At 39.8% G+C, this 14,741-nt stretch overlaps 4 protein-coding genes across 6 annotated transcripts; 3 read left to right on the top strand and 1 right to left on the bottom strand.

Moving 5' to 3' along the window:
* Positions 376-3,842, top strand: LOC18766461 (poly(A)-specific ribonuclease PARN-like). Its single transcript, XM_007201552.2, has 8 exons — positions 376-1,013; positions 1,110-1,240; positions 1,487-1,669; positions 1,771-1,883; positions 1,992-2,108; positions 2,186-2,300; positions 2,402-2,617; positions 2,947-3,842. Exons 1-8 carry the CDS (start codon positions 691-693, stop codon positions 3,591-3,593), a joined length of 1,845 nt encoding a protein of 614 aa, XP_007201614.2. The 5' UTR covers positions 376-690; the 3' UTR covers positions 3,594-3,842.
* Positions 3,950-7,176, top strand: LOC18768479 (probable D-amino acid oxidase PA4548). The gene is made up of 9 exons (XM_007201494.2): positions 3,950-4,578; positions 4,718-4,867; positions 5,087-5,301; positions 5,405-5,475; positions 5,616-5,778; positions 5,915-6,113; positions 6,205-6,363; positions 6,512-6,600; positions 6,760-7,176. The coding sequence occupies exons 1-9, from the start codon at positions 4,404-4,406 to the stop codon at positions 6,850-6,852; spliced, it is 1,314 nt and encodes a 437-aa protein (XP_007201556.2). The 5' UTR covers positions 3,950-4,403; the 3' UTR covers positions 6,853-7,176.
* On the top strand, positions 7,480-10,766 carry LOC18766919 (D-amino acid dehydrogenase). 3 transcript variants are annotated; one of them, XM_020570112.1, is made up of 9 exons: positions 7,480-7,904; positions 8,036-8,185; positions 8,318-8,532; positions 8,757-8,827; positions 8,952-9,114; positions 9,312-9,504; positions 9,704-9,931; positions 10,076-10,164; positions 10,348-10,766. In XM_020570112.1, the coding sequence occupies exons 1-9, from the start codon at positions 7,559-7,561 to the stop codon at positions 10,438-10,440; spliced, it is 1,548 nt and encodes a 515-aa protein (XP_020425701.1). In that variant the 5' UTR covers positions 7,480-7,558; the 3' UTR covers positions 10,441-10,766. The 3 variants fall into 3 exon arrangements, with proteins under 3 accessions (XP_020425701.1, XP_020425702.1, XP_007199922.2); XM_007199860.2 differs by having other exon boundaries at positions 7,481-7,904; positions 9,773-9,931; positions 10,348-10,574; XM_020570113.1 differs by lacking the exon at positions 9,704-9,931.
* On the bottom strand, positions 10,457-14,440 carry LOC18766622 (linoleate 9S-lipoxygenase 6). The gene is made up of 9 exons (XM_020570110.1): positions 14,134-14,440; positions 13,756-14,039; positions 13,428-13,668; positions 12,946-13,284; positions 12,775-12,860; positions 12,538-12,627; positions 12,121-12,419; positions 11,759-12,022; positions 10,457-11,591 (listed from the first exon to the last, which is right to left on the bottom strand). Exons 1-9 carry the CDS (start codon positions 14,273-14,275, stop codon positions 10,817-10,819), a joined length of 2,520 nt encoding a protein of 839 aa, XP_020425699.1. The 5' UTR covers positions 14,276-14,440; the 3' UTR covers positions 10,457-10,816.

The following is a 14,741-nucleotide window of genomic DNA, read 5'->3' as shown; positions in this document are numbered from 1 at the left end:
TAAACACTTATATATGGTTGCACTTATAGCAATAATGCCCATTAATTATCACCACTATATTACTTTGTTCTCTAAATTTTAAATTGATTCACATTACCATATTTTTTTTGGGATACAGTTATAGTCGTTAGATTGACAGATTCATCATTCTCTGTTAAAGTATAAATTAATCGTAAATTATTGAATTGAGTTCGCACTATTTATGAATTTATCCTTAACTTAGAAGTAAAAGGGCCATAACTAGACCTAAATTTCACATGGTCCCATAATTTGTTTTAATTGTATGTTTTTCCCTATAGTTTTATTATGCTATTACTTTTGTTTAAATTGTCTATGAGTTCATTTGTATGCATGTATCCTATTTTAGCTCATTTTCGTTGAAGGGAATGCCCTCACGCACATGCTCAAAAAATTAATGCTAATGAGATTAGTAGATGATTTGAACTCAAAGTGGTAACCTAATTGGACGAAAATGATCATAAAATTTCATGGAATTGGCGACCACATGTCGCATTTGGGAAGAGTATTTTTGTCAATAGTATGCAAATGCTACATTAAAAAAAACAAAAAAACAAAAAAAATCTAAAATCGAAAGGGAGGGAAGCAACGACAAGTCGTAAGCCCGTCGTCTGGTAAAGAAAATTGAAAGACACATTTTTTAACAGGCAGTGTCGAAGACGGAGGCAAACCATGGCGTCTCTGCCTCCACTGATACGGCGACGTTTTCTCAGCACCAGCACCAATGTCCCAAAGAAATGGGCGGTGAAGGAAGTGACAAAGTTGAATTTCAAGGAGTCCCTGGAGGAGTTCAAGGACCACCTCGCCGGCTCGAACTTCGTAGCCGTCTCTCTGCAGAAAACGGGGTCGTTTTCTGCGGCTTGGCACCGTCCCCAACCCTTCGACACCGCCGACACATCGTATTGCAAGGCCAAGTACGCCGCAGAAAGGTTCCAGCTTCTTCAGTTCGCCGCCTGCCCCTTCACTCTCAGAGCCTCCAAGCTCACTCCTCACCCGTCCGTACACTTATACTATACATATGTGCATAAATACGTACATATATACATGTAGAGAATGAGATTGGTAATGAGGGTTTGTTGATTTTGATGCAGATACAACTTTGTATTGTTCCCAAGAGATGAATTGAAGCTGGGGATGCCATCTTATAGCTTTTCAGTTCAAACATCACATTTGACTTCCATGGCTCAAGAAGGTTTTGATTTTAATGCCTGCATATATAATGGTAAGCCTGCCCTAATGATTTATCATTTCACTTCCTAATCACCAAGTTTATGATATGTGATAATACCCAAGTCAATATTTTTAGGAAAATGAGAAGAAATATGAAAGTTAAGAACAAATGATGTATTGGGGAAAAGTGAGACAAAAAATAAGGACTGATTTTCTTGTTGTCTACAATTTGAGATCTTGCAAGTCTGTAACTTTTATGAGGTTTTGAGATTTTTTGTCTCTTTGTCTTTTGAGACAGGTATATCATACTTGTCCAGAGCACAAGAATCCGCAGCTAAAGTGCGGATAGGGAATCCAAGCCCCAGCACCTATATAATGAACTCTTCTTCGACCCATACCGTTGCTGATACAGTTTTTCTTGAAAGAATTAAATCACGAGTCAAGCATTGGAAGAATGCGTGTAGGAGTTCAAAGAAAGATGGTTAGGACTGAAAATACAATAGATTGTATTTACATCCATTATCTTTCCTTCGATTTTGTTATCTTTTTTGTTAAAAAGTGCATTATTTTTTCATTTTGCAGATGCTCTGCTTAGTTCCTTACGAAAACTTGTCTTGGGGAGTGAACTTTATGGATCAAGGCCATGCATGAATATAGATGTTTGCAGTGAACGTCAAATACAGCTTGCATTGGAGGTTGGTTGATCTGATTTTTCGGATACTTTGGCCGAGGCCCTGTCTTCTGGTGCTTATATGCTTAATCAGAGTTTTGTTTGGTTTAATGTTTGATGTCATTGGTTGCAGATGTTGAGGGAGTTCTCTGATGAACTTGTTCCTTTAATAATCCCAGCAAAGGGTGGAGGAACTCAGGCTGTTCGTGTCGTTCTCACAAGTTCTAAGGAGGACAAGGACTCGTTTGAGGTAGAGGAGATTTTCAATTCTTAGTGTTTTGCATCATCAAGCTTAGTATAATCAACATTAGGTTTGAATGTTTACAGAGAGAACTTCAAAACCTTGAAGAGGAACAAAACCAGAGAGTTCGGGGGTTTCGAGAGGTGATCGATTTGATTTCTGCTTCACAGAAACCTGTTGTCTCCCACAATGCCCTTAATGGTGTATCTCTATTTAATAAATATCTATGAGCTTTAATACCCCTGACTTGGCCTCTGTTCTTTCTTAGTTTCTCAAGTTATAATTTAAATTTTTTTATGCAGATTTCACATTTATTCATTCAAAGTTTCTCTCCCCCCTGCCGACTAATGTAGACGAGTTCATGGACTCCTTGCACTTGGTTTTCCCTCACTTACTTGATGTCAACCATATGATGAAGAATATTGGCCCTCTAAGGAAGGTGACCAATATACATGCAGCTATTTCCTACCTGAATAATCATTACTTTGCACCCATTGATATGGAAAACTTGCCCCAAGGTAGTCATTTCTCCTAGTTTTCATGTAACGCACAGACACTCTAGAGAAAGTACAGTAATGCTACGTGTTTGTTGCTCTTGTGGGTTTTACCTCTGGGTGTTCTTGCGGCAGGTTTGATATGGGAGGGGGGAAAACAAAAAAAAAAAACAAAAACAATAGAACAAAAGAACAAAACAAACAAACAAAAAAAACTTTGGCAGATTGCTTGACTAGTTTTCAATAAAATAACCTCATTTTGGTGAGATTTCTCTTCATCATGCCATGATCTTTTACTTCAGAGCAAACCTAACTTTTATTATGTATACAATGTTTGGGGTTGTCCATTACAGAAAATGAAGAAGGCACAGTTCATAGGCATAATGTGGTGAAGATGTGTTATCTGTTTGCAAAGCTCTGCTCCATTCTGAAAATTCCAGACAATGCTATGACATCTAACAATGCACTGTTGGCTCCAGCCCCTGAAGAGTATACAAACATATCCAATCCGTACCCTGACAGCCCCCAAGAATCAATCAATGATGATATCAGAATCTGGACAAAGAATATGAAAAAAGTCAGCTGCAATCATTTGGTATTCTTATGGGGATTTAGAAGTGGCATGACTGCGGGGATGCTCAAGAGCTTGTTGCACAAGTCACATGACGTTTTCTCAGAAGAATTTGATGTTCGGTTAGTGGACAAGAGCTGTGCTATTGTTGTTTTCTGGCGACCTGGTTTATCCGAAACTTTCCTGGATTTCGTGAGTAGTGAAGAGATTTGTGGATCTTTAAGGGAGATAGTTTCGGAGGGCCTAAGAGCATCGAGCTATGAGGCTTACAAGAGAGTCTGCAGGTTGGGCTTATGGGAAGCAAATTTAGCAGAGTCCTTAGATAGAGCCTTAGAAGACCCAGACTGCCTTGTGGAAGCTAATTTGGCAGCAAACTGCAAAGAAATCTATTGGTCTAGCGACTCAACGATTAATTTTGACAACTTGTAATAATATTGTAAAAGTCCATGTCTTAGAAATGAGATCAGTTTTGCTCTAACTCATCACGGCGGAGAATTGTTGCTTAGCATCCCAAAATAGAGACTTTATGGCGTTGCCCTCTATATTGAGGGTAATCTCACGTTTTGGCAAAGACGCTTGTATTTTTTGGTTAATTTTTGTATGGTAGAATGAAAAAGAGACAGGATTATGTACTCTTAAACCAAAAAAAGGCTTATGATGCATAACCATCCAACCATACATATTACTACAAAGTTCTAATTGGTAAACTCTCTTCAATTGCGTTACCGGTATATTTGTTCTTCTCGCTTTTTTATTTTATACAAGGGGGATTTGAACTTGAGTGCAAGTGGAGCGGACTCATTATCTACGTACGTATGCTTTCTACATGTTCCTTAGAGCATCTCCAAGGGGCAGGGGCAAAGTATGTTTGCCTCGGTTGAGGAGTGAGGCCATTTTATCTCGTTTCCAACTTCATCCTTCCTTACCTAGAATGGCAATGTGGTAAGGCATGCGTTACCCCTTTGAGTTGCTCTAGGCCTCTAAAAACAAAATATTACCTTTTTTTTTTTTTTTTGAAACAAAACATGTTTTTTGTTGATACAAAATAAGTAACATTGATTCAGAGTTTAACATATAGACTGATGCTTCTATAGAAGGATCCGCCACCAGCTGTTTCAAATAAAACCACGTCGTTTCACGGGAACACTCTGCTTCAAGTCAACGTTCGAATTCAAAAAGTTTCATTCACAGAGCTGTAGCTTGAACTCGGATCAACAGAAGAAAGTCAACGAAGTTTCAATGGCTTCCGATTCTGAACCGGCACCTGCATCCCATTCCGACCAAACATTTGATGTTCTGGTAATCGGAGCTGGAATAATCGGGTTGAGCATAGCCCGGCAGTTCCTGATCGGGTCGGACCTATCCGTCGCCGTAATCGACAAGGCTGTCCCTTGCTCCGGCGCCACCGGTGCCGGTAAGGATAATGTTTAGCTCCTTACTGATTGTTTGGCAGGCGGGAAAATTAAATTTAATTAAATGCAGGAAAAAAAACATTCATCTGAAAAATGTTGGGTCAAGTGAAAAATTGATGAAAATGTGGACCTTGTTTTTAGGCCAAGGCTATATATGGATGGCATCCAAAAGAGTTGGCAGCGAGGGTTGGGAGCTGGCTCTGAGAAGCCAGAAGCTCTGGGAGGAATTGGCTGAGAGTTTGAAAGATCAAGGCTTGGACCCTTTACAATTATTGGGTTGGAAAAAAACAGGTACTAAAACATTTATGAAAAGTATTTTGACATCAAATTAATTCGCGAAATTATGTGACAGTGTTTCATTTATTCAAATGCGGACCGACTTTTAACTTCGTTTATTGTTAACATGTGTACTAACACATTATTTTCAGAGTTGTCAAATTTGGTGACTATAGCATTAGTTAGTTAGTTTTTTTTTTTTTTTTTTTTGAAAGTGTTGGTTTGGTTTCATAGGAAGCTTGCTAGTTGGTAGAACCCCGGAGGAGTCAGACAAGTTAAAAAGGATGGTAAAGCAGCAATGTGAAGCTGGGTTAAGAGCAGAGTACTTGTCTGCCAGTGACTTGCATGTGAAGGAACCTGAACTCATGGTTGATAAAGATACTGGGGCTGCCTTTCTACCTGATGATAGCCAACTGAATGCCCGTCGCGCTGCTGAATTTCTTGAAAAGGTTCATTTGTTTTTAAGAAAAGAAAACCAAAACTATTTCGCTATATGAACAAATTTAGTGACCTTATCGTTATGGGTCTATAAATTATTTCCCACTTTTGTAGGGCAACAGGCATTATTCATCAAAGGGTAGATATGCAGAGTTTTATAATGATCCAGTGATAAGTTTGTTAAGGTTTGCTATTGAATTTTTTTGGGTGAGCTGGAGATTATTACACTGAGAGACCAAGGGGAAAAAAAATGGAGAATTTGGTTTTTAGAGATGGGCTAGATTGTTAAGCTAATACTATTGAAACTCTTTGTGTGTGTGCTCAGGTCTGGTGGCAGTGGGGAAGTTGAGGCTATTAAGACTTCTAGGAATATCTTGCACAGCAAGAAGGCCATTGTAGTGGCAGCTGGTTGTTGGAGTGGCTCTTTGATGTCTGATCTGCTTAGAGAATCAGAAATTGTCCTGGACATCCCCATGAAACCGCGAAAGGTTTAAGTCTACAATTCAAACAGACTTCTTCTTGCATAGATGTTAAAATACCATAGTTGGCTTTTCCAGATGCATAAATGTCATCTATGTTGCTTTGAATTTGTGTCATTTATATGTCATTTGATCTGTGTGACAGGGTCACCTTCTAGTGCTGGAGAATTTTAATTCCTTTCAACTCAATCATGGTCTGATGGAGGCAGGATATATTGATCATCATCATACTGCAGTTCCGCTTCCAAGCTTATCAACTTCCGGATTGCTTGATGATCATGATGGGCAAGCCTTGTCTGTATCAATGACAGCCACTATGGATACAATGGGGAACATTGTTCTTGGTAAAACATTACCTTGATGACTCGTTTCTTTTCTTGAGAAAACATGAAATTGTGTAATTATAACGTGCAGTTAGTTGTTATGGCTTTGCAGGGAGCAGCCGCCAGTTTGCTGGTTTCTGCACTGAAGTGGAAGAATCCATCGTTAACCGCATATGGGAGAGGGTGGGGGAGTTCTTTCCCAAATTGAGAGAGAAGCCCCTCTCAGATTTCAGTAGGAGCAGAGAAGTGAGAGTAGGATTAAGACCTTACGGTAAGTCCTGATATCTTTTAGAACATAATGAAAATATACAAAATCTGGATCGTTGGATATTCTAAGGATTTCAAATTCATGCTAGAACTAAATTTTTTTTGGTCATGTCCTGTGAAATTGATGAATGACATAACCTGTACTGTCTCAGTGCCTGATGGGAAGCCAGTGATCGGGCCTGTGCCTGGTTTGGCCAACGTGTTCCTTGCAACCGGGCATGAAGGGGAAGGACTTACTATGGTAGTACTCATTACATTGTGATTCAGCTGATTATATAGAAATTTATACACTGAGAAATATTTTTCCCAATATTTCTTGCTTGTTACAGATAATCTTATAACCGTTATTACTTGTGTCAAGTAAAGAAAGAATTATCCATCCCTTTTGGTTCGATTTCAGGCTCTAGGAACCGCCGAAATGCTTGTGGATATGGTGCTAGGCAATCCTCAGAAAGTTGATTCTGCGCCGTTTGCTGTTCATGGTCGATTTTGATGATAAAACCATACAGAAGAGGAACTCCTGGTGGCTGCCATCGGAAAAGCCTATTTGAACATTTCATACCTCAAGGTTACATAGATTGTGGTTGCCTCGATGAGAAGAGAGGAACAGTCATAGTGGACATGAAAATCCATCTTCCTTCTTGAAATTATTCTTTGTGTCAATTTGTCTCAATTACGATCAAATTAAACAACGCATTTTCTAAACGATGCTTAGTTAATTGGCCTCTAAATGTTGCTATCAAGCAGCATTGATGCAAGATTAACATGGACTGTGGTGTGATTTTGTTGTTTATGATTATCACAAGGTGTTTTTGTTTGAATCTCAAGTTAAGAGTTTTGGTTGACCCTTTTTTCAATTCAAACTTTTATACCAAAACGATATTATAAATTACGAAGAGGAGAATTCAAACTCGGATATAAGCCCTGATTAAGTGCCCTAACTCACTTCCCCAACAGTGTCCTTGATCAAGTGCCCTAACTCACGTCCCTGTTCCAACCACATTTTGGGTCCATTTTAAATGGCGGTTTTCTGTTGACTTTCTAGAAAAGGACCAAGTCACTTTTCTAATGAACGACGCGTCGTCTAGCGGGAATACTCTGCTTCCCTTCATAGACAACATTTCAATCTCTCACTCACAGTAACAGTTCACAGTTGTTCCCTCGTTCCATAATACCTGGAGAAAGCGAGCAAAGTTTCAATGGCTTCAGCTTCGACCTTTCTCTCACACCCAAACCCTCAAGCAAACGACGTCGTCTCCTCTGCAATATGCCAGTTCAAGTCATGTAGCTTCGCCTCCCAGTCAACCTTGTTTGGCTCCAAATTCGCATCCAAATCGCTTTCCTTGCACACCGCCACAACCCGACCCGCCTGCGCTTCCGATTCGGAACCGATATCTGCATCCCATTCCCATCAAACATTCGATGTTCTGATAATCGGAGCTGGAATAATCGGGTTGACCATAGCCCGGCAGTTCCTAATCGGGTCGGACCTGTCCGTCGCCGTAATTGACAAGTCTGTCCCTTGCTCCGGTGCCACCGGTGCTGGTAATTAATTCCTCCTTATCGAGTGTTTGGGTAGGCGGGAAGATTCAATTAACTTCAAGTGCAGGAAAAAGCACTCACCTGGAAAATGCTGGGTCAAAGCAAATCTGATGAAAATGTTTACCCTTTTTCAGGCCAAGGCTATATATGGATGGCACACAAAACACCTGGCAGTGACCTTTGGGACTTCGGACTCAGAAGCCAGAGACTCTGGGAGGACTTGACTGAGAGTTTGAGTGAGCAAGGCTTGGACCCTCTGCAACTATTGGGTTGGAAGAAAACAGGTATCTTCAACACTGCCTAAAATTTATTGAAAATTTTCGATTTTGATTCTTTTTATGTTTTATGTTAATTTTTAGTAGCAAATTTGGTGATTCTAGCATTATTGTTTTTGAAGTGTTACTCTGATTTTGTAGGGAGCTTGCTTGTTGGTAGAACCCCTGAGGAGTCAGACATGTTAAAACGGAGGGTAAAGCTGCTATGTGAAGCTGGGTTAAGAGCAGAGTACTTGTCTGCCATTGACTTGCTTGTGAAGGAACCCGAACTGATGGTTGATAAAGATACTGGAGCTGCCTTTCTGCCTGATGATTGCCAATTGGATGCTCGTCGTGCAGTTGAATTCCTTGAAAAGGTTCTTTTTTCTCGTTTAAGAAAAAAAAGCTATTTAGCTTTATCTTTGCTGTTCTTACTAGGGTCACCAAGTTTTTCATCAAATGATGCGTCGGTGTTTCATTTGTTCAAAAATGAGCCTGATCCTTATTCATTTCTAGCAAGTTACTGTGCATGACACTGTGAACAAATTTAGTGACCCTATCATAATTGGTGTATTAATGATATTGAACTTTTTTAGTGTAGGGTAACAGGCATTATTCATCAAAGGGTAGATATGCTGAGTTTTATAATGATCCGGTGATAAGTTTATTAAGGTTTGCTATCATACTCTTTTGGGTGCGCTGGATGTTTCACTGAGAGACCAAAGGACAGGAATGCAGAATTTTAGAGGTGGGCTAGATTGTTAAGCTAATACTCTTATAATCTTCATGTTCTCAGATCTGGTGGCAGTGGGGAGGTTGAGGCTATGAAGACTTCTAGGAATATCTTGTACACTAAGAAGGCCATTGTAGTTGCAGCTGGTTGTTGGAGTGGCTCTTTGATGTGTGACCTGCTTAGAGAATCAGAAGTTGTACTGGACGTCCCTGTGAAACCACGAAAGGTTTAAATGTACAATTTGAACAGACTTCTCTTGCATTTCTTAAACTGATGCTTTACTTTCACTGATTTTTGCTTTGATTAACTGAAGTAGAGTCATCATATGATTCATGTTTTATGCCATCCAACCTTCCGAACAAGGTGGTTTAATTTCTCTAACTTTTGTGTTAAGACCCACCTAATATTTGATCTGCATGACAGGGTCACCTTCTAGTGCTTGAGAATTTTAATTCCTTTCAACTCAATCATGGCCTGATGGAGGTGGGATATGTTGATCATCAAACTGCAATTCCACTTCCAAACATATCAACTTCTGGATTGCTTGATCATGATGGACAAACCTTGTCTGTTTCAATGACAGCCACTATGGACACAGCGGGGAACATTGTTCTTGGTAAAGCGTAGATGACTGTTTCTTTTCTTGACAAGACTTGAAATTTTGTAATTATAACTTGCAGTTAGCTATGAGTCTAAAGATCTCAGGCTTATTCTGGATCATGGTTCAACACTAACTAATAAATGTATCTAAAGTGACCTGGAAATGTTTCCTAACCAAACTTACAGTACTAATTTTTTGAGATCTCTCTCTTCAGAATTATGCATGATCATATTGTTCTATGGCATCTTCCCCCCCTTCCCTCTCTCTCTCTCTCTCTCTCTAGGGAGCAGCCGCCAATTTGCTGGGTTCTGCTCGGAATTGGAAGAATCCATCATTAGTCGTATATGGGACCGAGCTGGGGAATTCTTTCCCAAATTAAGAGAAAAGTCCCTTTCGGATTTCAGTAAGAGCAGAGAAGTGAGAGTAGGATTACGACCTTACAGTAAGTTTTGATATCTTTCAGAACCTAATGGAAGTGAGCAACATCTGGGTCATCGTATTCTAAGGATTTCAAATGTATGCTAGTACTAAAAAGTCTAGTAATTTCTTGTGAAATTGATGAATGACATAATCTGTACCCTTTCAGTGCCTGATGGGAAGCCAGTGATTGGACCTGTGCCAGGTGTGGCAAACGTGTTCCTCGCAACTGGACATGAAGGGGGAGGACTTTCTATGGTAGCACTCATACGTTGTTACTCTTCTGATTATATAGAGATTTTCCCCAAGTTCTTGCTTCTTACAAAATTTGTGCATGCTATTGCTGGGCTAAACGTCAGTGGACAGTGAATAATAAATTGTTAATAGTTACTTGTATGTCAAGTAAAGGAAGAATCAACCATGATTTTGGTCCAATTTCAGGCTCTAGGGACTGCTGAAATGCTTGCGGATATGGTGATAGGCAATCCTGAGAAGGTTAATTCTGCACCGTTTGCTGTTCATGGCCGATGTTGATGATAAAAAGTGCTAATCAACATTAATACATCGATTTTATTGATGATTTCATGGGCTATGTTAGTCATACATTCACAATGTACCCCTGGGCACTCCAGAAAGCCTAAGGTCAAGGTCATGCCTCTGAGCACCTTGGTTTCTTACAGTGTTGGTATGAATTGTATTGTTCCTGCACATGAGTTGTATTTTTCTGTCCTCCATATGTTGTTGCTTCCATTGTCTTTCATCGTGTATTCTTGTTTTGCCTTATCTAGCCATATATGCAGTTGAGAAATGTCTGAAACATATTTACAGGCTCTCATACTATTTAAAATACATTTATGTCATGCCTCCCAGGCTTGTAAAGTTGCATATCTTTTGCACTGCTTCAAATATGTCAAATGGATATGCTGTTAGGAATCCCCTTCCCTGTGATGCCCCCTCTGGATTCAACATTGGATGTATCAGGGTACAAAAGCATGTATGGAATCTCGGCACGGCCCCTTCTGTTGTTAAGCTCGGGATTGGTATTCTTTTCCTCAATTCTTTTCTCTATATTTCGAAGTTCTTGATTGAACTTTTCAAACTTATGGCTAACCTCTTCATTATTTATCCACAACGACGATGGCCTCTGACCCAAGTACACTTCATCCGAAGTGTGTCTTGAGACGGCCTCTGCTAGTGCTATACCCAAGGTCATCTCAACTCTTTCAGGCAACATGTTAAGGTAGTATTTGTCTGGATCCTTCAGGAACTCCGCATATTCAAATGTTCCTTCCTTAGGAATGAACCTTTGACACAGTGTGGGACGATTTAGGGGATAGCCAGCATATGCATATTGCCCAAAGTTTACTGAAGCATGAAGGGCTGATGCAATCCATATAAGAGTTGTCAAAGCTTTGATTAGGTCCTCTCGTGATGTCATGTGGTACCACCATGTTTCACTGCTCTTATCACCATGACCCACATTTTGGATTTCCGACCACCATGCTTGGATTTCTTCATCAGATCTTACAGACTCGTCGTCTGTGTAGAAGAGCATGCAAAAATCTGTAACCCATGCCTGGATGGCACTCCATATCTCAAGTCCATCTGAGCCATATGGATAGTCTTGGAAGAGGAGCTGAACCCCTGTGGGGTTATCTGGATCTGGGTCTTCTATGGCCATACCTCTGAAAAGTGTTTTCACAAAGGAATCAATTCAGAATATGAGAATTTGGTAAAAGTCCCTGTTTTGGTTTTTCCCAATTATACCCCATTTCTGTTGTAAAACATCTAGAGAACTAACAATATTGCTCAGTGAAAATAAAATATTGGGTTATGATGGAATATAAAATACCTTTTAAGTAGATCAGCAGGAAGGGCTTGTTCATCAAATCTCCACTCTTTGTAGAGCTCAGCAGATAACTCCATGGAGAGTTCAGCAGAAAACAATGTCTTCTCCAGGATTCCTCCAGAGTTAATGAGCATACTACGAGCCAGGGCATTTACGTGCATGGTGTCCTTGAAATGAGGATCTAGTAGCCAATGGATTGGGTGCATCCCACTTAGCTGCCTTCTAGTAGCAATGATGAACGGCTCAACCACCGCATGTGTATGCAACCTAAAAAATGCATTGCAAGGCAAGTGTTGTGGTAGTAGGAAATGCAATGAACAATGATAACTTGCATTGTTTTGGGTTCATCAAACTGTTCAACTTACCAATGGCTGACTAGTTGATGATACACAGTGTCATTAACTGCAACATGAGCCTTGGCATAGTGCCACAGTGCCGCTGCTTCGCCCTGTCTTGCAGGAGTAAATACCCAACTGATCTCTTGGCCTTCCGCAGATCCCGGAAAACTGAGTTCTATTGCTATTGGCTTTAGTGTGGCATCACTCTTCAAGAACAGTAGTGTACGGGACGCATAAGTACGTACATCCTTTGTGTTGATTTTTCTTAAGAAGGGTATGAGATAGTCATGGTGATCTAAGATGAATATCCTCCAATTATTCATTGCCTGTGAAATTTATTGCCAATCAGAATGGATGAAAACTTTTTCCAAGAAATACAATGTTGTTGGGAGGCAGGATGATCATAGAGTATCAGCAGCTGGTGCATTGCTATTTTTCTTTTACCTGAGCAAGAGTCATCCCTTCAAGGTTGTGCTCTATGTGTGATGGCTCTATCGAACTCACCATTCCATTTTTGCTTTGTGGTGGAAATACCTGCAATTAACTCAAGGTACAACTAAGATCTTAAGATAGTTACAACAGTTCTGTTGTTAATCACTTTGGGATACACTACAGAGTGATAACAATGCCCTAACTGCCCTGCGCCTGCTCAGGCATCCAGCTCAAAAAGGTAGGACATACCTCCAATGATCGTATTCGTGCTGGATTAATTCCTGCAAGCATTTGGCGCCCAAACTCTTCATCATCCTTCCATGCAAATTCATTTTCTGGAAAGTGGAAAACAATAATGTAAAAGAGAAATAAAGCGCTATCCATCGTGAGCTGCAGAAGTCTAATAGTCAACTCTGTCACCTGCTATCATTTGAGGAACTGGAAATTTCAATGGGGTTTTGATTGCATGAGTAATATCTTTGAAAAGCTCATTTGGTACCATAGCTTTCAGCTTCTCTTCGAGTGACCCCCCAATTACTTGATTTTGGTTGTCAGAAAACATGTCATGTATCTCATCAAATGACTCAAAATGATTGGAATCTTTTTGCATCACAAATTTTACCTCATGGATCAGGAACCATAGAGCAGCCTGGATTGAATTTGATGTGAACTCGGATTGTTTCTTGGGGCTGAACCTCTCATCCAGAGGAACATATATGTCCAGGTTAGTGGTATGTGGCCGGCTCTCGGTTAAAGGATCTAGCATTGATCATGTTGGGAAAGCCAGGTAAGTGTAGAACTTGTAAATTGTATTGGAAAGGAAAAACTATTCAATCCAGGTTGCCAGTACAATTTGTTGTCACAGCAGAAATGAAATGAGAAAAATGAGAAGTTGTATATACCTGCATTGCTAGGAGGGCGGCCTGTTCTTCCTCTGCGAGGATATGGATGCAATTCAGACCCACCCAAGACAGGTCTCTCATGTTCTGGACCTTTGTCAGGATTCCCAAGATCATTGTAGTAGTCGTAGTCGTAAATTCGATCCCATTCTTTCCTCTCCCCACCTCCATCCCCTCTCAAGCTAATAAGCTCTTTATTCCTCAGTTTCATTAGTCCTTGGGGTGTTTGATTTGGAAGATATTTCTATGACAACATGATCAGCTGAGTTGCTTAATTGCATTTGCAAATACTTGTATAAAATAAATCAGGCAAGTTCACCATGCAACTTACAGTATTTGAGAAGAAGATTCGATCAAACTTTTTGGTCTTCTGGGACGGGTAGACCCAGGAGTGGCAGTCAAATTGGATAATCTGATTGCTGTGAGTTTCAAAAGATGCAGATTGGAGGAAGAATCTATGCTTCCCTTGGTTTCTTATAACAAAAGCTCCTGGAATTCCAAAGCTTGACTCAACATAAAACTTGACATGATATGTTCTGGTTTTTTCACCATTACTTGTTTTGGTCTTTCCACATTTGAGGTTTGCTTGGCTGCTCATTTTTCCTTTGCCAGTTTCTGCTGGATACAATGTCAAAGAAAAAACAAGATTTGGGTTTGATACTTGAATCTCATTAATTTCATTAATTATTCATGAAATGTTCGAACTTACTTGGATCAACTTCTGCGCAACTATATAATCGAAGAGAAGCTGATTTTCCAGACCCTGGCTGTTTATGACTCTGTACAATGACAATTTCACCATTGATAGTTGATTGCCTGCTCTGTGCTCTTTGTTGCTGCTGATGTTGCATTTTGACTGCCTGTGCATGGAAAAAAGTGGCTTCTCAAATCAAATCTGGAGACTTTCTGCTGACTAACAAGGAAGGGTTTCATTAATACAATTGGAACAATTACTTCTTGATGTAGTTTAATGTGAAAGGGAAAGACTTATGCTTTGCCTTGATTCTTAGCCAATGCATCTGATTCATTGCTTCCACAGAGGTTCTGTTACTTCCTTTTTCAAGTTGAGTTCCACATGAAACTTGGTGATTCTGTCCCTTCTTCTTATACAATGCATAAGCTACAGAAAATTCATGCTTCCACTCAGTAATGATACTCCATCAAAATCTAAATTAACTCAAAAACATTTTGTTTAAATAGTTCCAATACACTGTCTAGTCTATTAATTTTCTCTTTTTCTTCCAAACAACTATATTAATGTTAAATTTAGACAATTGTTACTATTAGTTAGTAAATTGTCGATTTTAAATTGGTGAC

Source organism: Prunus persica, chromosome G8 (assembly GCF_000346465.2).
Source record: "Prunus persica cultivar Lovell chromosome G8, Prunus_persica_NCBIv2, whole genome shotgun sequence".
NCBI classification, from domain to species: Eukaryota; Viridiplantae; Streptophyta; class Magnoliopsida; order Rosales; family Rosaceae; genus Prunus; species Prunus persica.
This window is presented reverse-complemented; position numbering and strand designations above follow the sequence as displayed.